General features: G+C 48.2%; 1 protein-coding gene across 1 annotated transcript in view; it reads right to left on the minus strand.

The window, feature by feature from the left end:
- PITPNC1 (phosphatidylinositol transfer protein cytoplasmic 1) overlaps positions 1–9,329 on the minus strand; it is an 88,827-nt gene extending 79,498 nt beyond the window's left edge. The window contains exon 1 of the mRNA XM_073579807.1: positions 9,081–9,329. Within this exon, the coding sequence (XP_073435908.1) occupies positions 9,081–9,128 (48 nt within the window). The 5' untranslated portion in view covers positions 9,129–9,329. The remainder of the gene's footprint in view (positions 1–9,080) is intronic.
- Between the last annotated feature and the right edge of the window lie 16,659 nt (positions 9,330–25,988).

The following is a 25,988-nucleotide window of genomic DNA, read 5'->3' on the forward strand; positions in this document are numbered from 1 at the left end:
CCATACATACAGGGAGCAGGGAGCGGGACTGTGCATCCATACATACAGGGAGCAGTGAGCGGTACTGTGCATCCATACATACAGGGAGCAGTGAGCGGGACTGTGCATCCATACATACAGGGAGCAGTGAGCGGTACTGTGCATCCATACATTAAGGGAGCAGTGAGCGGTACTGTGCATCCATACATACAGGGAGCAGTGAGCGGGACTGTGCATCCATACATACAGGGAGCAGTGAGCGGTACTGTGCATCCATACATACAGGGAGCAGTGAGCGGGACTGTGCATCCATACATACAGGGAGCAGTGAGCGGTACTGTGCATCCATACATTAAGGGAGCAGTGAGCGGTACTGTGCATCCATACATACAGGGAGCAGTGAGCGGCACTGTGCATCCATACATACAGGGAGCAGAGAGCGATACTGTGCATCCATACATACAGGGAGCAGAGAGCGGGACTGTGCATCCATACATACAGGGAGCAGTGAGCGGGACTGTGCATCCATACACACAGGGAGCAGTGAGCGATACTGTGCATCCATACATACAGGGAGCAGTGAGCGGTACTGTGCATCCATACATACAGGGAGCAGTGAGCGGTACAGTGCATCCATACATACAGGGAGCAGTGAGCAATACAGTGCATCCATACATACAGGGAGCAGTGAGCGGTACAGTGCATCCATACATATAGGGAGCAGTGAGCGGGACTGTGCATCCATACATACAGGGAGCAGTGAGCGATACTGTGCATCCATACAAACAGGGAGCAGTGAGCGGTACTGTGCATCCATACATACAGGGAGCAGTGAGCGAGACTGTGCATCCATACATACAGGGAGCAGGGAGCGGTACTGTGCATACATACAGGGAGCAGTGAGCGGGACTGTGCATCCATACATACAGGGAGCAGTGAGCTGTACTGTGCATCCATACAGGGAGCAGTGAGCGGGACTGTGCATCCATACATACAGGGAGCAGTGAGCGGTACTGTGCATCCATACATACAGGGAGCAGTGAGCGGGACTGTGCATCCATACATACAGGGAGCAGTGAGCGGTACTGTGCATCCATACATACAGGGAGCAGAGAGCGGGACTGTGCATCCATACATACAGGGAGCAGGGAGCGGTACTGTGCATCCATACATACAGGGAGCAGGGAGCGGTACTGTGCATCCATACATACAGGGAGCAGTGAGCGGTACTGTGCATCCATACACACAGGGAGCAGTGAGCGGTACTGTGCATCCATACACACAGGGAGCAGAGAGCGATACTGTGCATCCATACATACAGGGAGCAGTGAGCGATACTGTGCATCCATACATACAGGGAGCAGTGAGCGATACTGTGCATCCATACATACAGGGAGCAGAGAGCGGGACTGTGCATCCATACATACAGGGAGCAGTGAGCGGTACTGTGCATCCATACATACAGGGAGCAGAGAGCGGGACTGTGCATCTATACATACAGGGAGCAGTGAGCGGTACTGTGCATCCATACATACCGGGAGCAGTGAGCGGTACTGTGCATCCATACATACAGGGAGCAGTGAGCGGTACAGTGCATGCATACATACAGGGAACAGTGAGCGGTACTGTGCATCCATACACACAGGGAGCAGGGAGCGGTACTGTGCATCCATACATACAGGGAGCAGTGAGCGGTACAGTGCATCCATACATACAGGGAACAGGGAGCGGGACTGTGCATCCATACATACAGGGAGCAGAGAGCGATACTGTGCATCCATACATACAGGGAGCAGTGAGCGGTACTGTGCATCCATACACACAGGGAGCAGTGAGCGGTACTGTGCATCCATACATACAGGGAGCAGAGAGCGGGACTGTGCATCCATACATACAGGGAGCAGTGAGCGGTACTGTGCATCTATACACACAGGGAGCAGTGAGCGGGACTGTGCATCCATACACACAGGGAGCAGAGAGCGGGACTGTGCATCCATACACACAGGGAGCATTGAGCGGGACTGTGCATCCATACATACAGGCAGGGCTGTGGAGTCGGAGTCGTGGAGTCGGAGTCGGTGCTCATTTTGGTGGAGTCGGAGTCGGAGTTGGAGTCGGTATAAAATGGACCGACTCCGACTCCTAAAATATATAATAAATTGGGTACAGTAATTCAATGCAGAATGTGCTGAATATTTTTTCATAGGAATTTGGGAAAGTTATGAAATGTCCTATAAATGGCTGTTCTATTCCTGATCTAAGGCTACATTCACACACAGCGTTTTTCCTGTGTTTTTTGAGGATACGTTTTTCAGCTGCAAAAGCTGATCATCTTTTTAAAAAACCGCATCACCTGAAAGGTTTTTGAGCTCATAGATAATGTTTTCAATAGCAAAAGCAGATTAGAAATCTGCTCTATCTATCCATTTATCCATATCTGTCTATCCATATCGTATCTGTACCAAAAAGAATGAAAAACGGGTAGTACACCAATATATATTCTGTTCTATCTAAATATCTTGATTATGGGATCATAAAAATGATTAAATGTCTGAGGTTCACATTGTACTACAATAAATTTTTCACTTAAATATAAGCAATATGTGTGGGAGTCGGAGTCGGAGTCGTGGAGTCGGAGTTGGAGTCGGTGTAAGGGAAATTGAGGAGTCGGAGTCGGAGTCGCAGGTTTGGCTTACCGACTCCACAGCCCTGCATACAGGGAGCATTGAGCGGTACTGTGCATCCATACATACAGGGAGCAGTGAGCGGTACTGTGCATCCATACACACAGGGAGCAGTGAGCGGGACTGTGCATCCATACACACAGGGAGCAGAGAGCGGGACTGTGCATCCATACATACAGGGAGCAGTGAGCGGGACTGTGCATCCATACATACAGGGAGCAGTGAGCGGTACTGTGCATCCATACACACAGGGAGCAGAGAGCGGGACTGTGCATCCATACATACAGGGAGCAGTGAGCGGCACTGTGCATCCATACACACAGGGAGCAGAGAGCGGTACTGTGCATCCATACACACAGGGAGCAGTGAGCGGTACTGTGCATCCATACATACAGGGAGCAGTGAGCGGTAATGTGCATCCATACATACAGGGAGCAGTGAGCGGTACAGTGCATCCATACATACAGGGAGCAGTGAGCTGTACTGTGCATCCATACACACAGGGAGCAGAGAGCGGTACTGTGCATCCATACACACAGGGAGCAGTGAGCGGTACTGTGCATCCATACATACAGGGAGCAGTGAGCGGTAATGTGCATCCATACATACAGGGAGCAGTGAGCTGTACTGTGCATCCATACAGGGAGCAGTGAGCGGTACTGTGCATCCATACATACAGGGAGCAGTGAGCGGTACTGTGCATCCATACATACAGGGAGCAGTGAGCGGTAATAATAATAATAATAATAATAATAATAATCTTTATTTATATAGCGCCAACATATTCCGCAGCGCTTTACAGTTGAACAGTTTCAAACACAACAGTCATAAGTAACAACGTTAACAATACAATAATTAAAGCGAAATAAGATGACCCTGCTTGTGGAGCTTACAATCTACAATGAGGTGGGGGAGATACAAAGCACAGGTTTGTATTTACAATGATGTATTTACAATGACGGTCCAGCCATCTTCAGGGGGTGGAGGTTAGATGGATATAGTGAATGGGCTACACACACACAAACATAACATGACTTTGATTACTGAATGTGATAGGCCGCTCTGAACAAATGCGTTTTGAGCGAGCGCCTAAAACTATGCAAATTGTGGATGATCCTAATATCTTGGGGTAGAGCGGTACTGTGCATCCATACACACAGGGAGCAGTGAGCGGTACTGTGCATCCATAAACACAGGGAGCAGTGAGCGGTACTGTGCATCCATACATACAGGGAGCAGTGAGCGGGACTGTGCATCCATACACACAGGGAGCAGTGAGCGGGACTGTGCATCCATACATACAGGGAGCAGTGAGCGGGACTGTGCATCCATACATACAGAAAGCAGAGAGCGGGACTGTGCATCCATACACACAGGGAGCAGTGAGCGGGACTGTGCATCCATACATACAGGTAGCAGAGAGCGGGACTGTGCATCCATACATACAGGGAGCAGTGAGCTGTACTGTGCATCCATACAGGGAGCAGTGAGCGGGACTGTGCATCCATACATACAGGGAGCAGTGAGCGGTACTGTGCATCCATACATACAGGGAGCAGAGAGCGGGACTGTGCATCCATACATACAGGGAGCAGTGAGAGGGACTGTGCATCCATACATACAGGGAGCAGAGAGCGGGACTGTGCATCCATACATACAGGGAGCAGTGAGCGGTACTGTGCATCCATACATACAGGGAGCAGTGAGCGGTACTGTGCATCCATACATACAGGGAGCAGAGAGCGGGACTGTGCATCCATACATACAGGGAGCAGTGAGCGGTACTGTGCATCCATACATACAGGGAGCAGTGAGCGGTACAGTGCATCCATACATACAGGGAGCAGTGAGCGGTACTGTGCATCCATACACACAGGGAGCAGGAGCAGTGAGCGGTACTGTGCATCCATACATACAGGGAGCAGTGAGCGGTACTGTGCATCCATACATACAGGGAGCAGTGAGCGGTACAGTGCATCCATACATACAGGGAGCAGTGAGCGGTACTGTGCATCCATACATACAGGGAGCAGTGAGCGGTACTGTGCATCCATACATACAGGGAGCAGGAGCAGTGAGCGGTACTGTGCATCCATACATACAGGGAGCAGTGAGCGGTACTGTGCATCCATACATATAGGGAGCAGTGAGCGGGACTGTGCATCCATACATACAGGGAGCAGTGAGCGGTACTGTGCATCCATACATACAGGGAGCAGTGAGCGGTACTGTGCATCCATACATACAGGGAGCAGTGAGCGGTACTGTGCATCCATACATACAGGGAGCAGGAGCAGTGAGCGGTACTGTGCATCCATACATACAGGGAGCAGTGAGCGGTACTGTGCATCCATACATATAGGGAGCAGTGAGCGGGACTGTGCATCCATACATATAGGGAGCAGTGAGCGGGACTGTGCATCCATACATACAGGGAGCAGTGAGCGGTACTGTGCATCCATACATACAGGGAGCAGTGAGCGGTACAGTGCATCCATACATACAGGGAGCAGTGAGCGGTACTGTGCATCCATACATACAGGGAGCAGTGAGCGGTACAGTGCATCCATACATACAGGGAGCAGTGAGCGGTACTGTGCATCCATACATACAGGGAGCAGTGAGCGGTACTGTGCATCCATACATACAGGGAGCAGGAGCAGTGAGCGGTACTGTGCATCCATACATACAGGGAGCAGTGAGCGGTACTGTGCATCCATACATATAGGGAGCAGTGAGCGGGACTGTGCATCCATACATACAGGGAGCAGTGAGCGGTACTGTGCATCCATACATACAGGGAGCAGTGAGCGGTACTGTGCATCCATACATACAGGGAGCAGTGAGCGGTACTGTGCATCCATACATACAGGGAGCAGGAGCAGTGAGCGGTACTGTGCATCCATACATACAGGGAGCAGTGAGCGGTACTGTGCATCCATACATACAGGGAGCAGTGAGCGGTACTGTGCATCCATACATACAGGGAGCAGTGTGCGGTACTGTGCATCCATACATACAGGGAGCAGGAGCAGTGAGCGGTACTGTGCATCCATACATACAGGGAGCAGTGAGCGGTACTGTGCATCCATACATACAGGGAGCAGTGAGCGGTACTGTGCATCCATACATACAGGGAGCAGTGTGCGGTACTGTGCATCCATACATACAGGGAGCAGGAGCAGTGAGCGGTACTGTGCATCCATACATACAGGGAGCAGTGAGCGGTACTGTGCATCCATACATACAGGGAGCAGTGAGCGGTACTGTGCATCCATACATACAGGGAGCAGTGAGCGGTACTGTGCATCCATACATACAGGGAGCAGTGAGCGGTACTGTGCATCCATACATACAGGGAGCAGTGAGCGGTACTGTGCATCCATACATACAGGGATGAGGTTTCTCCGCTCAGACTCGTCACTTTAATGAATGATTTGTTCCATTAATGTTTTCTGCTCAGATTTCTGAACGGCTGAGTGACGGGTGAATGAGCGGTGAATGAATGAGCGGTGAATGAATGTGCGGCGGCTGATTGTACTGGGAGCCTCCGCTCATTCCCATTCACAGACAGAGCAGTACAAAGACCCTCGTACTTAGAGACCTCCCTACTACGAGACATTGACGCCCCCCCAAACATCTGTACACGGCAATATGTGGCTGTATAACAGCTGGTTGACCCTTTCATCACCAGACACGACAAGCGGCGCGACATCATACAGGGGAGATTATATGGAGAGCACAGACGGCAGGTGCAGCAGTGTGCACTGCGCTGTATACGTCTGATAGGAAACAGCACAAAGGTAGAGGGAAATGTCAGGTCAACACTGACCAGAGACCTGACAACCTCACACATAAAGGTGGGTTGTCAGCACTGGAAGATGAGGAGCTGGGGCTGTAGTATAATGGGTGGTCTGAACATTGGGGAGTGTCAGGGGGGTTCTGGTTGGGGCCTATTGAAATATTTCTGTACATATTTCAGTCTCCCTCCCCTATTCTTGTGTATGAGGAGACTGGTGCAGCTTCTGGTACAATGTGTCGGGTGTCTGTGATCATACACTGTGGAGGATGGATTTGAGCTGGGAGAGCGCCATCCTGTGGTCAGGAGCGACAATAACTCTGAATACATCAGTATAACAACCAGTAGAGGATACGATGTGACAACGCAGCGGTTACAGCCTATGCCCCACACTGTACAGGAAAGGGTTAACATCTCAGCGTCAGAGTTCCCAGAGAGAAGGAGCCAAGAGGGTTAATCACTGACCCAGCACTGAAAGGGTTACTGGTAAAGGGGCACCACAATGTAGTTCCAGAGCCCCAGGAATGGATTATAGTGGTTGCTAAGCTCCAATGTGATGGCATCATGATGGCCCAGCTATCTTGTAATGACTCCATGATGGTCCAACTCCAATGTGATGGTCCCATGAAGGCCCAGCTCCAATGTGATGGTTCCATGATGGCACAGCTCCAATGTGATGGTCCTATGATGGCCCAGCTCCAATGTGATGGTCCCATCATGGCCCAGTTCCAACGTGATGGCCTCATGATGGCCCAGCTATCCTGTAATGACTCCATGATGCTCCAACTCAAATATGATAGTCCCATAATGGCCCAGCTCCAATGTGATGGTCTAATGATGGCCCAGCTCCAGTGTGATTCCCCATGATGGCCCAAATACCCTGTAACGGCTCAGCTTACATGTGATGGCCCCATGATGGTCCAGCTCCCCCCGTGATACCCCCCATGATAGCCCAGCTCCAATGTGATTGCCCAGTGATAACCCCATAATGGCCCACTTCACCGTGATGGCCCAACTCCAGCGTAATAGCACCATATTGGCCCAGGGTCCAATGTGATGGCCCAACTTCCCTGTGATGGCCCCATGAAAGCTCAGCTCCACTGTGATGCTCCAATGATGGCCCAACTCCCCTGTGACGGTGCCATAATGGCCCAGCTCTACTGTGATGGCTTTCTGATGTTCCAACTCTCCTGTCATGCTACTCTCATGGCTCAACTTCGCTGTGAGGGCCCTATGATGTCCTAGCTTCCCTGTGATGCCCAATTATGGCCCAACTGCCCCGTAATGGTTTCACGATAGTCCAGCTCTGTTTTGATGGGCCTACGATGCTCCAGCTCCACCGTGATGGCCCCAGGATCGCTCAAGTCCCCTGTGATGGTCCGGCTCCCCTTTGATGGCTCCGTGTTGGTCGAATTCTCATGCCCATTGTGATGATGACTCATCTCTTCTGTGATGGCCCCATGATGGTCCAACTCCCCTGTGATGGCCCCAACTCCCACATGATGGCCCAGTTCTAATGTGATGGTACTATGTTGGCCCAGCTCCAGTGTGATGGCTCCATGATGGCTTAACCCCCCAGTGATGGCTCTGCTCTCCTGTGATGGTCCAACTCTAATATGATGGCTCAATGATGGCCCAGCTCCACTGTGGTTTCTCCATGATGGCCCAAATACCCCATGATGACCCAACTCCCCGTGATGACCCAGCTCCTCTGTGATGGCCAAAATTCCCCTGGCCCAACTGCAACCTAATAGCCCCATATTGGCCCAGGGTCCAATGTGATGGCTCTGTGATGGCCCGAGAGCTCAGCTCCACTGTGATGCCCCAATGATGGCCTAATTCCTCTGTGACGATCCCATGATGGCCCAGCTCTACTGTGATGGCTCTCTCATAGTCCAACTCTCCTGTCATGCTACTCTCATGGCTCAACTTCGCTTTGAGGGCCCTATAATGTCCCAGCTTCCCTGTGATGCCCCAATGATGGCCCAACTGTCCCATGATGGTTCAGCTCTCCTGTGATGGTCCAACTCCAATATGATGGCTCAATGATGGCCCAGCTCCACTGTGATTTCTCCATGATGGCCCAACTAGCCCGTGATTGTCCCATGATGACCCAACTCGCCGTGATGGCCCAGCTCCTCTGTGACGGCCAAAACTTCCCTGTGATGGCCCAGCTCCAATGTGATAGCCCCATAATGGCCAAATTCCTCTTTGATGGCCTTATGAAGGTCCAACTTCCCTGTAATAGCTCCATGATGACCCTGGATAGCAAACCTCCTATCCTAAAAGACCCCCATCCTAAACTACTGTACATGTGGGTGTGAAAGTTGGAAAAGTATCACATAATAAATACAACACAAGCAGAGAGAATTCACCAATCCTGGCACTGAAAGGGTTACTGTGGAGGAATGTATGGCGCCGTGAAGGGGTTACTGGAGGGGTCTGGGCTCCTTCCAGGTGGGAAGAGCTTACTTTTGGAGGAATGCATTCCCTACAGCAGTGAAGGGGTTAACGGGTCTAACCAGCAGGACACACCAATGAAGGGGTCAATACAGTAAAGGGTTAACAGCCCAGGGATAACCCCTCCCTCCATTATTAACCCTTCCTACAGCACCTACCTCCTCCACGGTGAGAGGCATACAGATCCTGTACTCCTTCAGCAGCATGGTCAGACTGGGGTATGTCGGAGACAAGGCGCTTCTCTAGGTCCCCGGGATGATGCGCTGCACCGCAAAGCCTCAGGCTGGAAGCATTCTCCTCCTGCACACAGATCCACGCGTGGAAATGATGATCACTGCTCTGCAGCCATCAATAAGCTTCTGTCCTGCAGCCCCCCCCACCTCAGCTCCCTGCCCTACAGCCCCTCCCGACCTCAGCTCCCTGCCCTGCAGCCCCCCGAACTGAGCTCCCAGTCCCCCGACCTCAGCTCCCTGTCTTGCAGCCCCCCGACCTCAACTCCCTGTCCTGCAGCCCCCTGATCTCAGCTCCTTGCCCTGCAGCCCCTCAGACCTCAGCCCCTTGCCTTGCAGCCCCCGACCTCAGCTTCTACCACACTGATCTCAGTTCAGTCTCAGTCCTGCAGCCCCCCGATCTCCGCTCCCTGCAGCCCCCCGATCTCCGCTCCCTGCAGCCCCCCGATCTCCGCTCCCTGCAGCCCGAGCCGTGGCCCCAGCAGCAGATGATGCAGCCTGCGCTCAGTTCCTGCTACATGAGTGGTAGTGACATCAGCAGAGGAAGGATGCACAGTGCAGACCAATGGGAGATCCTCACACAGGAGCCTGGTGTGGGGGCTGCAGCCTGGAGGGAGGGGGCGCTCATCTGCTGCTGCTGCCGGGGGTCAGCTGGTGTCAGGGCTGCAGAAGCGGGAGCACCAAGGAACCCCCTGTGTATAACACTGCACCCCCTATACATTACACTGCACCCCCTATACATTACACTGCACCCCCTATATATTACACTGCACCCCCTATATATATTACACTGCACCCCCTATATATATTACACTGCACCCCCTATATATATTACACTGCACCCCCTGTGTATTACACTGCACTCCCTGTGTATTACACTGCACCCCCTATATATATATTACACTGCACCCCCTGTGTATTACACTGCACCCCCTGTATATTACACTGCACCCCCTGTGTATTACACTGCACCCCCTATACATTACACTGCACCCCCTATATATTACACTGCACCCCCTATATATATTACACTGCACCCCCTGTGTATTACACTGCACCCCCTATATATATTACACTGCACCCCCTGTGTATTACACTGCACCCCCTATATATATTACACTGCACCCCCTGTGTATTACACTGCACCCCCTGTATATTACACTGCACCCCCTGTGTATTACACTGCACCCCATATATATTACACTGCACCCCCTGTGTATTACACTGCACCCCATATATATTACACTGCACTCCCTGTGTATTACACTGCACCCCCTATATATATTACACTGCACCCCCTGTGTATTACACTGCACCCCCTGTATATTACACTGCACCCCCTATATATATTACACTGCACCCCCTATATATATTACACTGCACCCCCTGTGTATTACACTGCACCCCCTATATATATATTACACTGCACCCCCTGTGTATTACACTGCACCCCCTGTGTATTACACTGCACCCCATATATTACACTGCACCCCCTGTGTATTACACTGCACCCCCTATATATATATTACACTGCACCCCCTGTGTATTACACTGCACCCCCTGTATATTACACTGCACCCCCTGTGTATTACACTGCACCCCATATATATTACACTGCACCCCCTGTGTATTACACTGCACCCCCTATATATATTACACTGCACCCCCTGTGTATTACACTGCACCCCCTGTATATTACACTGCACCCCCTGTGTATTACACTGCACCCCCCCTATACATTACACTGCACCCCCTATATATTACACTGCACCCCCTATATATATTACACTGCACCCCCTGTGTATTACACTGCACCCCCTATATATTACACTGCACCCCCTGTGTATTGCACTGCACCCCCTGTATATTACACTGCACCCCCTGTGTATTACACTGCACCCCATATATATTACACTGCACCCCCTGTGTATTACACTGCACCCCCTATATATATATTACACTGCACCCCCTGTGTATTACACTGCACCCCCTGTATATTACACTGCACCCCCTGTGTATTACACTGCACCCCATATATATTACACTGCACCCCTTGTGTATTACACTGCACCCCCTATATATATTACACTGCACCCCCTGTGTATTACACTGCACCCCCTGTATATTACACTGCACCCCCTGTGTATTACACTGCACCCCCTATATATTGCACTGCACCCCCTATATATTACACTGCACCCCCTATATATATTACACTGCACCCCCTGTGTATTACACTGCACCCCCTGTATATTACACTGCACCCCCTGTGTATTACACTGCACCCCCTATACATTACACTGCACCCCCTATATATTACACTGCACCCCCTATATATATTACACTGCACCCCCTATGTATTACACTGCACCCCCTATATATATTACACTGCACCCCCTGTGTATTACACTGCACCCCCTGTATATTACACTGCACCCCCTGTGTATTACACTGCACGCCCTATATATTACACTGCACCCCCTATATATTACACTGCACCCCCTGTGTATAACACTGCACCCCCTATACATTACACTGCACCCCCTGTATATTACACTGCACCCCCTATATATTACACTGCACCCCCTATATATATACACTGCACCCCCTGTGTATTACACTGCACCCCCTGTATATTACACTGCACCCCCTGTGTATTACACTGCACCCCCTATATATATTACACTGCACCCCCTGTGTATTACACTGCACCCCCTGTATATTACACTGCACCCCCTGTGTATTACACTGCACCCCCTATACATTACACTGCACCCCCTATATATTACACTGCACCCCTATATATATTACACTGCACCCCCTGTGTATTACACTGCACCCCCTATATATATTACACTGCACCCCCTGTGTATTACACTGCACCCCCTGTATATTACACTGCACCCCCTGTGTATTACACTGCACCCCATATATATTACACTGCACCCCCTGTGTATTACACTGCACCCCCTATATATTACACTGCACCCCCTGTGTATTACACTGCACCCCCTGTATATTACACTGCACCCCCTGTGTATTACACTGCACCCCATATATATTACACTGCACCCCCTGTGTATTACACTGCACCCCATATATATTACACTGCACTCCCTGTGTATTACACTGCACCCCCTATATATATTACACTGCACCCCCTGTATATTACACTGCACCCCCTGTGTATTACACTGCACCCCCTATACATTACACTGCACCCCCTATATATTACACTGCACCCCCTATATATATTACACTGCACCCCCTGTGTATTACACTGCACCCCCTATATATTACACTGCACCCCCTGTGTATTACACTGCACCCCCTGTGTATTACACTGCACCCCCTATATATTACACTGCACCCCCTATATATATTACACTGCACCCCCTGTGTATTACACTGCACCCCCTGTGTATTACACTGCACCCCCTATATATATTACACTGCACCCCCTGTGTATTACACTGCACCCCCTGTATATTACACTGCACCCCCTGTGTATTACACTGCACACCCTCTATATTACACTGCACCCCCTATATATATTACACTGCACCCCTATATATTACACTGCACCCCCTGTGTATTACACTGCACCCCCTATATATATTACACTGCACCCCCTGTGTATAACACTGCACCGCCTATATATTACACTGCACGCCCTATATATTACACTGCACCCCCTGTGTATTACACTGCACCCCCTATACATTACACTGCACCCCCTATATATTACATTGCACCCCCTGTATATATTACACTGCACCCCCTGTGTATTACACTGCACCCCCTGTATATTACACTGCACCCCCTGTGTATTACACTGCACCCCCTGTGTATTACACTGCACCCCCTATATATTACACTGCACCCCCTATATATATTACACTGCACCCCCAGTGTATAACACTGCACCCCCTATACATTACACTGCACCCCCTATATATTACACTGCACCCCTTGTGTATTACACTGCACCCCCTGTACATTACATTGCACCCCCTGTGTATTACACTGCACACCCTCTATATTACACTGCACCCCCTATATATATTACACTGCACCCCCTGTGTATTACACTGCACCCCCTGTATATTACACTGCACCCCCTGTGTATTACACTGCACCCCCTATATATTACTCTGCACCCCCTGTGTATAACACTGCACCCCCTATACATTACACTGCACCCCCTATATATTACACTGCACCCCCTATATATATTACACTGCACCCCTGTGTATTACACTGCACCCCCTATATATTACACTGCACCCCTATATATATTACACTGCACCCCCTGTGTATTACACTGCACCCCCTGTATATTACACTGCACCCCCTGTGTATTACACTGCACCCCCTATATATTACACTGCACCCCCTATATATATTACACTGCACCCCCTGTGTATAACACTGCACCCCCTATACATTACACTGCACCCCCTATATATTACACTGCACCCCTATATATATTACACTGCACCCCCTGTGTATTACACTGCACCCCCTGTGTATTACACTGCACACCCTCTATATTACACTGCACCCCCTATATATAACACTGCACCCCCTGTATATTACACTGCACCCCCTGTGTATTACACTGCACCCCCTATATATATTACACTGCACCCCCGTGTATTACACTGCACCCCCTGTATATTACACTGCACCCCCTGTGTATTACACTGCACAACCTCTATATTACACTGCACCCCTATATATATTACACTGCACCCCCTGTATATTACACTGCACCCCCTGTGTATTACACTGCACCCCCTATATATATTACACTGCACCCCCTGTGTATAACACTGCACTCCCTATACATTACACTGCACCCCCTATATATTACACTGCACCCCTATATATATTACACTGCACCCCCTGTGTATTACACTGCACCCCCTGTATATTACACTGCACCCCCTGTGTATTACACTGCACCTCCTATATATTACACTGCACCCCCTATATATATTACACTGCACCCCCTGTGTATAACACTGCACCCCCTATACATTACACTGCACCCCCTATATATTACACTGCACCCCCTATATATTACACTGCACCCCCTGTGTATTACACTGCACCCCTATATATATTACACTGCACCCCCTGTGTATTACACTGCACCCCCTGTGTATTACACTGCACCCCCTATATATTACACTGCACCCCCTATATATATTACACTGCACCCCCTGTGTATTACACTGCACCCCCTGTGTATTACACTGCACCCCCTATATATATTACACTGCACCCCCTGTGTATAACACTGCACCGCCTATATATTACACTGCACCCCCTATATATTACACTGCACCCCCTGTGTATTACACTGCACCCCCTATACATTACACTGCACCCCCTATATATTACATTGCACCCCCTGTATATATTACACTGCACCCCCTGTGTATTACACTGCACCCCCTGTATATTACACTGCACCCCCTGTGTATTACACTGCACCCCCTGTGTATTACACTGCACCCCCTATATATTACACTGCACCCCCTATATATATTACACTGCACCCCCAGTGTATAACACTGCACCCCCTATACATTACACTGCACCCCCTATATATTACACTGCACCCCCTGTGTATTACACTGCACCCCCTGTACATTACATTGCACCCCCTGTGTATTACACTGCACACCCTCTATATTACACTGCACCCCCTATATATATTACACTGCACCCCCTGTGTATTACACTGCACCCCCTGTATATTACACTGCACCCCCTGTGTATTACACTGCACCCCCTGTGTATTACACTGCACCCCCTATACATTACACTGCACCCCCTATATATTACACTGCACCCCCTATATATATTACACTGCACCCCTGTGTATTACACTGCACCCCCTATATATTACACTGCACCCCTATATATTACACTGCACCCCCTGTGTATTACACTGCACCCCCTGTGTATTACACTGCACCCCCTATATATTACACTGCACCCCCTATATATATTACACTGCACCCCCTGTGTATAACACTGCACCCCCTATACATTACACTGCACCCCTATATATTACACTGCACCCCCTGTGTATTACACTGCACCCCCTGTATATTACACTGCACCCCCTGTGTATTACACTGCACACCCTCTATATTACACTGCACCCCCTATATATAACACTGCACCCCCTGTATATTACACTGCACCCCCTGTGTATTACACTGCACCCCCTATATATATTACACTGCACCCCCGTGTATTACACTGCACCCCCTGTATATTACACTGCACCCCCTGTGTATTACACTGCACACCCTCTATATTACACTGCACCCCCTATATATATTACACTGCACCCCCTGTATATTACACTGCACCCCCTGTGTATTACACTGCACTCCCTATACATTACACTGCACCCCCTATATATTACACTGCACCCCTATATATATTACACTGCACCCCCTGTGTATTACACTGCACCCCCTGTATATTACACTGCACCCCCTGTGTATTACACTGCACCCCCTCTGTATTACACTGCACCTCCTATATATTACACTGCACCCCCTATATATATTACACTGCACCCCCTGTGTATAACACTGCACCCCCTATACATTACACTGCACCCCCTATATATTACACTGCACCACCTATATATTACACTGCACCCCCTGTGTATTACACTGCACCCCCTGTATATTACACTGCACCCCCTGTATATTACACTGCACCCCCTCTATATTACACTGCACCCCCTCTATATTACAGTGCATCTCCTCTATATATTACACTGCACCCCCTATATATATTACACTGCACCCCCTGTGTATTACACTGCACCCCCTATATATATTACACTGCATCCCCTATATACACTCACTGGCCACTTTATTAGGTACACCATGCTAGTAACGGGTTGGACCCCCTTTTGCCTTCAGAACTGCCTCAATTCTTCGTGGCAGAGATTCAACAAGGTGCTGGAAGCATTCCTCAGAGATTTTGGACCATATTGACATGATGGCATCATACAGTTGGCGCAGATTTGTCGGCTGCACATCCCTGATGCGAATCTCCCGTTCCACCACATCCCAAAGATGCTCTATTGGATTGAGATCTGGTGACTGAGGAGGCCATTTGAGTACAGTGAACTCATTGTCATGTTCAAGAAACCAATCTGAGATGATTCGAGCTTTATGACATGGCGCATTATCCTGCTGAAAGTAGCCATCAGATGTTGGGTACATTGTGGTCATAAAGGGATGGACATGGTCAGCAACAATACTCAGGTAGGCTGTGGCATTGCAACGATGCTCAATTGGTACCAAGGGGCCCAAAGAGTGCCCAGAAAAAATTCCCCACACCATGACACCACCACCAGCCTGAACCGTTGATACAAGGCAGGATGGATCCATGCTTTCATGTTGTTTATGCCAAATTCTGACCCTACCATCCGAATGTCGCAGCAGAAATCGAGACTCATCAGACCAGGCAACGTTTTTCAAATCTTCTACTGTCCAATTTCGATGAGCTTGTGCAAATTGTAGCCTCAGTTTCCTGTTCTTAGCTGAGAGGAGTGGTACCCAGTGTGGTCTTCTGCTGCTGTAGCCCATCTGCCTCAAAGTTCGACGCACTGTGCGTTCAGAGATGCTCTTCTGCCTACCTTGGTTGTAACGGGTGGCAATTTGAGTCACTGTTGCCTTTCTATCAGCTCGAACCAGTCTGCCCATTCTCCTCTGACCTCTGGCATCAACATGGCATTTCCGGCCACAGAACTGCCGCTCACTGGATTTTTTTTCTTTTTCGGACCATTCTCTGTAAACCCTAGAGATGGTTGTGCGTGAAAATCCCAGTAGATCAGCAGTTTCTGAAATACTCAGACCAGCCCTTCTGGCACCAACAATCATGCCACGTTCAAAGGCACTCAAATCACCTTTCTTCCCCATATTGATGCTCGGTTTGAACTGCAGGAGATTGTCTTGACCATGTCTACATGCCTAAATGCACTGAGTTGCTGCCATGTGATTGGCTGATTAGAAATTAAGTCTTAACACACAGTTGGACAGGTGTACCTAATAAAGTGGCCAGTGAGTGTATATTACACTGCACCCCCTATATACAGTGGGGAAAAAAGTATTTAGTCAGTCAGCAATAGTGCAAGTTCCACCACTTAAAAAGATGAGAGGCGTCTGTAATTTACATCATAGGTAGACCTCAACTATGGGAGACAAACTGAGAAAAAAAAATCCAGAAAATCACATTGTCTGTTTTTTTTCATTTTATTTGCATATTATGGTGGAAAATAAGTATTTGGTCAGAAACAAAATTTCATCTCAATACTTTGTGATATATCCTTTGTTGGCAATGACAGAGGTCAAACGTTTTCCGTAAGTCTTCACAAGGTTGCCACACACTGTTGTTGGCATGTTGGCCCATTCCTCCATGCAGATCTCCTCTAGAGCAGTGATGTTTTTGGCTTTTCGCTTGGCAACACGGACTTTCAACTCCCTCCAAAGGTTTTCTATAGGGTTGAGATCTGGAGACTGGCTAGGCCACTCCAGGACCTTGAAATGCTTCTTACGAAGCCACTCCTTCGTTGCCCTGGCGGTGTGCTTTGGATCATTGTCATGTTGAAAGACCCAGCCACGTTTCATCTTCAATGCCCTTGCTGGTGGAAGGAGGTTTGCACTCAAAATCTCACGATACATGGCCCCATTCATTCTTTCATGTACCCGGATCAGTCGTCCTGGCCCCTTTGCAGAGAAACAGTCCCAAAGCATGATGTTTCCACCACCATGCTTTACAGTAGGTATGGTGTTTGATGGATGCAACTCAGTATTCTTTTTCCTCCAAACACGACAAGTTGTGTTTCTACCAAACAGTTCCAGTTTGGTTTCATCAGACCATAGGACATTCTCCCAAAACTCCTCTGGATCATCGAAATGCTCTCTAGCAAACTTCAGACGGGCCCGGACATGTACAGGCTTAAACAGTGGGACACGTCTGGCACTGCAGGATCTGAGTCCATGGTGGCGTAGTGTGTTACTTATGGTAGGCCTTGTTACATTGGTCCCAGCTCTCTGCAGTTCATTCACTAGGTCCCCCCGCGTGGTTCTGGGATTTTTGCTCACCGTTCTTGTGATCATTCTGACCCCACGGGGTGGGATTTTGCGTGGAGCACCAGATCGAGGGAGATTATCAGTGGTCTTGTATGTCTTCCATTTTCTTATTATTGCTCCCACAGCTAATTTCTTCACTCCAAGCTGGTTGTCTATTGCAGATTCAGTCTTCCCAGCCTGGTACAGGGCTACAATTTTGTTTCTGGTGTCCTTTGACAGCTCTTTGGTCTTCACCATAGTGGAGTTTGGAGTCAGACTGTTTGAGGGTGTGCACAGGTGTCTTTTTATACTGATAACAAGTTTAAACAGGTGCCATTACTACAGGTAATGAGTGGAGGAAAGAGGAGACTCTTAAAGAAGAAGTTACAGGTCTGTGAGAGCCAGAAGTCTTGATTGCTTGTTTCTGACCAAATACTTATTTTCCACCATAATATGCAAATAAAATGAAAAAAAAACAGACAATGTGATTTTCTGGATTTTTTATTCTCAGTTTGTCTCCCATAGTTGAGGTCTACCTATGATGTAAATTACAGACGCCTCTCATCTTTTTAAGTGGTGGAACTTGCACTATTGCTGACTGACTAAATACTTTTTTTCCCCACTGTATATTACACTGCACCCCCTGTGTATTACACTGCACCCCCTATATATATTACACTGCACCCCCTGTGTATAACACTGCACCCCCTATACATTACACTGCACCCCCTATATATTACACTGCACCCCCTATATATATTACACTGCACCCCCTGTGTATTACACTGCACCCCCTCTATATTACACTGCACCCCCTCTATACTACACTGCACCCCCTATATATTACACTGCACCCCCTGTGCATAACACTGCACCCCCTATACATTACACTGCACCCCCTATATATTACACTGCACCCTCTATATATATTACACTGCACCCCCTGTGTATTACACTGCACCCCCTGTATATTACACGGCACCCCCTGTGTATTACACTGCACCCCCTCTATATTACACTGCACCCCCTATATATATTACACTGCACCCCCTGTGTATAACACTGCACCCCCTGTGTATTACACTGCACCCCCTATATATTACACTGCACCCCTATATATATTACACTGCACCCCCTATATATTACACTGCACCCCCTGTGTATTACAATGCTCCCCCATATATTACACTGCACCCCCTGTATATTACACTGCACCACCTCTATATTACACTGCACCCCCTATATATATTACACTGCACCCCCTATATATACTACACTGCTCCCCCTATATATATTACACTGCACCCCCTGTGTATTACAATGCTCCCCCATATATATTACACTGCACCCCCTCTATATTACACTGCACCCCCTCTATATTACACTGCACCCCCTATATATATTACACTGCACCCCCTATATATATATTACACTGCACCCCCTGTATATTACACTGCTCCCCCATATATATTACACTGCACCCCTATATATTACACTGCACCCCCTGTGTATTACACTGCACCCCCTATATATATTACACTGCACCCCCTATATATATTACACTGCACCCCCTGTATATTACACTGCTCCCCCATATATATTACACTGCACTCCCTATATATTACACTGCACCCCCTGTGTATTACACTGCACCCCCTATACATATTACACTGCACCCCCTATATATACTACACTGCACCCCCTATATATATTACACTGCACCCCCTGTATATTACAATGCACCCCCTGTATATTACACTGCTCCCCCATATATATTACACTGCACCCCTATATATTACACTGCACCCCCTGTATATTACACTGCACCCCCATATATATTACACTGCACCCCTATATATTACACTGCACCCCTATATATTACACTGCACCCCTATATATTACATTGCACTCCCTGAATATTACACTGCACTCCCTGAATATTACACTGCACCCCCTGGGTATTACAATGCTCTCCCATATATATTACACTGCACCCCCTGTGTATTACACTGCACCCCCTATACATATTACACTGCACCCCCTATACATATTACACTGCACCCCCTATATATACTACACTGCACCCCTATATATATTACACTGCACCCCCTGTATATTACACTGCTCCCCCATATATATTACACTGCACCCCTATATATTACACTGCACCCCCTGTATATTACACTGCACCCCCGTATATATTACACTGCACCTTTATATATTACACTGCACCCCCTGTATATTACACTGCACCCCCTGTATATTACACTGCTCCCCCATATATATTACACTGCACCCCTATATATTACACTGCACCCCCTGTATATTACACTGCACCCCTGGGTATTACAATGCTCCCCCATATATATTACACTGCACCCCCTGTATATATTACACTGCACCCCCTGTATATTACACTGCACCCCTGGGTATTACAATGCTCCCCCATATATATTACACTGCACCCCTGGGTATTACACTGCACCCCCATATATATTACACTGCACCCCCTGTATATTACACTGCACCCCTGGGTATTACACTGCTCTCCCATATATATTACACTGCACCCCCTGTATATTACACTGCACCCCCATATATATTACACTGCACCCCTATATATTACATTGCACCCCTATATATTACACTGCACCCCCTGTATATTAGACTGCACTCCCTGTATATTACACTGCACCCCCTGGGTATTACACTGCACCCCCATATATATTACACTGCACCCCCTGGGTATTACACTGCACCCCCATATATATTACACTGCACCCCCTATATATATTACACTGCACCCCAGGGCATTACAATGCTCCCCCATATATATTACACTGCACCCCCTTTATATATTACACTGCACCCCCTGTATATTACACTGCACCCCCTGTATATTACAATGCTCCCCCATATATATTACACTGCACCCCCTATATATATTACACTGCACCCCCTGTATATTACACTGAACCCCTGGGTATTACAATGCTCCCCCATATATATTACACTGCACCCCCTGTATATTACACTGCACCCCTGGGTATTACACTGCTCCCCCATATATATTACACTGCACCCCTATATATTACACTGCACCCCCTCTATATTACACTGCACTCCCTGAATATTACACTGCACCCCCTGTGTATTACACTGCACCCCTGGGTATTACAATGCTCCCCCATATATATTACACTGCACCCCCTGTATATTACACTGCTCCCCCTGTATATTACACTGCTCCCCCTGTATATTACACTGCACCCCTATATATTACATTGCACCCCTATATATTACACTGCACCCCCTGTATATTACACTGCACCCCCTATATATTACACTGCACCCCCTGTATATTACACTGCACCCCCTGTATATTACACTGCTGCACCCCTGGGTATTACACTGCTCCCCCATATATTACACTGCATCCAATGTATATTACACTGCACCCCTATATATTACACTGCATCCTCTGTCTATTACAGTGCACCCCTGTATATTACACTGCTCCCCCTATATATTACACTGCATCCAATGTATATTACACTGCACCCCTATATATTACACTGCACCCCCTGTATATTACACTGCACTCCCTGTATATTACACTGCACCCCCTATATATTACACTGCACCCCTATATATTACACTGCATCCTCTGTCTATTACAGTGCACCCCTGTATAATACACTGCTCCCCCTATATATTACACTGCATCAAATGTATATTACACTGCACCCCCTATATATTACACTGCATCCAATGTATATTACACTGCACCCCTATATATTACACTGCGCCCCCTGTATTATACTGCACCCCCTGCCCAGTATATTACACTGCACCCCCTGTGTATTAGGGTGGTTTCACATTTGTGTTTAAGGCCGCAGCGTCGGCCTGCGCACGGCCGCCGCTAAGCCGCGCCCCCTGCCGTGCCTCCTCCAGTAGCTCCGCCTACGGACGCATGACGCTGCATGCGTCCTGCATCCCCTATCTTTAGCACTGGGGACGCAGGCCGTGCGCAGGTATGCGTTTGGCGGCGCATGCGTCTTTTTGACGCTGCGCCAAGCGCACCAAATTGCAGCCTGTTGCATTTGGTGCTGGTCGGCGCAGCGTCAAAAGGACAGATGCGCCACCAAACGCATACCAGCGCACGGACTGCGCCCCCGGTGCTAAAGATAGGGGACGCAGGACGCATGCAACGTCATGCGTCCATAGGCGGAGCTACTGGCGGAGGCATGGCAGGGGGCGAGGTTTAGCGGCGGCCGTGCACAGGCCGACGCTGCGGCCTTAAACACAAATGTGAAACCACCCTTACACTGCACACCCTGTGTATTACACTGCTCCCCCCTGTATATTACACTGCTCCCCAGGTATATTACACTTCACCCCAGTATATTACACTTCACTCCCTGTATATTACACTGCGCCCCCTGTGTATTACACTGCACCCCCTGTATATTACACTGCACCCCTATATATTACACTGCACCCCTATATATTGCACTGTAGCCCCTGTATATTACACTGCACCCCTATATATTACACTGCACCCCCTGTGTATTACAATGCAACCCCTGTGTATTACACTGCACCCCCTGTATATTACACTGCTCCCCCTGTATATTACACTGCACCCCCTGTGTATTACACTGCACCCCTGTATATTACACTGCTCCCCCTTGTATATTACACTGCACCCCCTGTGTATTACACTGCACCCCCTGTGTATTATACTGCACCCCCTGCCCTGTATATTACACTGCACCCCCTGTGTATTACACTGCATCCCTGCCCTGTGTATTACACTGCACCCCCTGTGTATTACACTGCACCCCCTGTATATTACACTGCACCCCCTGTATATTACACTGCACTCTCTGTATATTACACTGCACCCCCTGTATATTACACTTCACCTCCTATATATTACACTGCACCCCTGTATATTACACTGCACCCCCTGTATATTACACTGCACCCCCTGTATATTACACTTCACTTCCTATATATTACACTGCACCCCTGTATATTACACTGCACCCCCTGTATATTACAATGCATCCCTGTGTATTACAATGCACCCCTGTGTATTACACTGCTCCCCCTGTATATTACACTGCACCCCCTGTATATAACACTGCACCCCTACATATTACACTATATCCAATGTATATTACACTACACTGCACCCCTATATAATACACTGCACCCCTTTATGTTACACTGCACCCCCTGTATGTCACACTGCACCCCCTGTATGTCACACTGCACCCCCTGTATGTCACACTGCACCCCCTATGTATTACACTGCACCCCTGTGTATTACACTGCTCCCCCTGCATATTACACTACACCCCCTGTGTATTACACTGCACCCTATATATTACACTGCACCCTCTGTGTATTACACTGCACCCCTACATATTACAATATATCCAATGTATATTATACTGCACGCCTATATATTATGCTGAACCCCCTGTATAATACACTGCACCCCTTTATGTTACACTGCACTCCCTGTATATTACACTGCATCCAATGTATATTATACTGCACCCTATATATTATACTGCACCCCCTGTATATTACACCGCACCCCCTGTATATTACACTGCACCCCTATATATTACACTGCACCCCTATATATTGCACTGTAGCCCCTGTATATTACAATGCAACCCCTGTGTATTACACTGCACCCCTATATATTACACTGCACCCCCTGTATATTACAATGCAACCCCTGTGTATTACACTGCACCCCCTATATATTACACTGCAACCCCTCACCTGTATATTACACTACACCTCCCCTATATATTAAACGATACACACACCGCTATATATTACACTGCAACCCTTGTAAATTACTTCATCCCCTATATATTACACTGCACCCCCTGTGTATTGCACTGCATCTCCCTTATATGTTACACTGCAGCCCCTGTATATTATGCTGCAACCCCTGTGTATTACACTGCAACTCATCAACTGTTTATTACACAGCACCTCCGCCTATATATTACACTGCACCCCCCTGTGTATTACACTGCACCCCCTCTCCTGTATGTTACAATGCACCCCCTATATACAAGTGCTTCTCACAAAATAAGAATATCATCAAAAAGTTATTTTATTTCAGTTTTTCAATACAAACAGTGAATCTCCTATATTATATAGAGTCGTTACACACAGAGTGATCTATTTCACGTGTTTATTTCTGTAAGGCTGTGTTCACACACAGCGTTTTTTTTTTCACGTCTTTGCCGTCGATTTACCAAAGAATCCGCTCAAAAAACGCTGAAAAGAAGCTCCCCATTCATTTTAATGCATTTTGCACTTTTTGTGCATATTGATGTGGTTTTTTTTCCGCAAAAAAAAACGCTTCGCGGTAAAAAAAATGCAGCATGCTCATTAATTTTGTGGAAAATTCCACATTTCTAGCTATTTTCTATGTGTCTGGGGACGTGCGGAAAAAATTGCGGCAAAAACGCGCGTTTTCTGGGAAGGGGTCCGGTTTTTATGCAGAAATTTTCTGCATACGTGTGCACATATTAATGTTGATGATTATGGCTTACAGCCAATGAAAACCCAAAAGTCATTATCTTAGCAAATTAGAATACTTTATAACACCAGCTTGAAAAATAGACTTTATCCTCTGTGTATTACACTGCACCACCTGTGTATTACACTGGATCCCCTAAAATATTACAGTGCACTCCCAGTGTATTACACTACACCCCTCCCCTAGCTATTACACTGCACACCCCCTATAGTTTACACTGCAACCCCCCTATTACAATGCACTTCCTATATTTTACACTACACCCCCTATATATCTTACACTGCAACTCCCTATATATTACATTACTGTACATATTGTTTCATCTCCCCCTGTATATCGGACCCTCTCCCCCTGTATATCAGGCCCTCTCCCCCTGTATATCAGACCCTTTCCCCTGTATATCGAGCCCTCTCCAACTGTGTATTGGGCACCCTACCCGGTATATTGCACTCTCTTGTATATCGGACCCTCTCCCCCTGTATATTGGACCCTCTCCCCTGTGTATCAGGCCCTCTCCCCTGTATATTACGCTCTCCCTGTATATTGGGCCCTCTCCCCCTGTAAATCGGGCCCTCTCCTTATGTATATTGGGGCCTCTCTCCTGTATATTGGGCCCTCCCCTGTATATTACGCTCTCCCCTGTATATTAAGCCCTCCCCTGTATATTACACTCTCTCCTGCATATCGAGGCCCCCTACTCTGTATATAGGGCCCACTCCCTCTGTATATCGGGCCCCCTCCCCTGTATATTACGCTCTCCCCTGTATATTAAGCCCTCCCCTGTATATTACGCTCTCTCCTGCATATCGAGGCCCCCTACTCTGTATATAGGGCCCACTCCCTCTGAATATCGGGCCCCCTCCCCTGTATACCGTCCCTCTGCCCTGTATATTACGCTCTTCCCTGTATATTATGCTCTCCTTTTATATTGGGCCCCCTCCCCTGTATACCGGCCCTCTGCCCTGTATATTATCCCCTCCCCTGTATATTACGCTCTCCCCTGTATATCGGGCCCCCTCCCTCTGTATATCGGGCCCCCTTCCCTGTAAATTGGACCTTCTCTCCTGTATATTACTCTCTCCCTCTGCATATCGGGCCCCCTCCTTCTGTATATCTGGCCCCCTCCCCTGTAAATTGGAC

Source organism: Dendrobates tinctorius, unplaced genomic scaffold (assembly GCF_039654945.1).
Source record: "Dendrobates tinctorius isolate UK_male_01 unplaced genomic scaffold, ASM3965494v1 ptg000063l, whole genome shotgun sequence".
Lineage (NCBI taxonomy): Eukaryota > Metazoa > Chordata > Amphibia > Anura > Dendrobatidae > Dendrobates > Dendrobates tinctorius.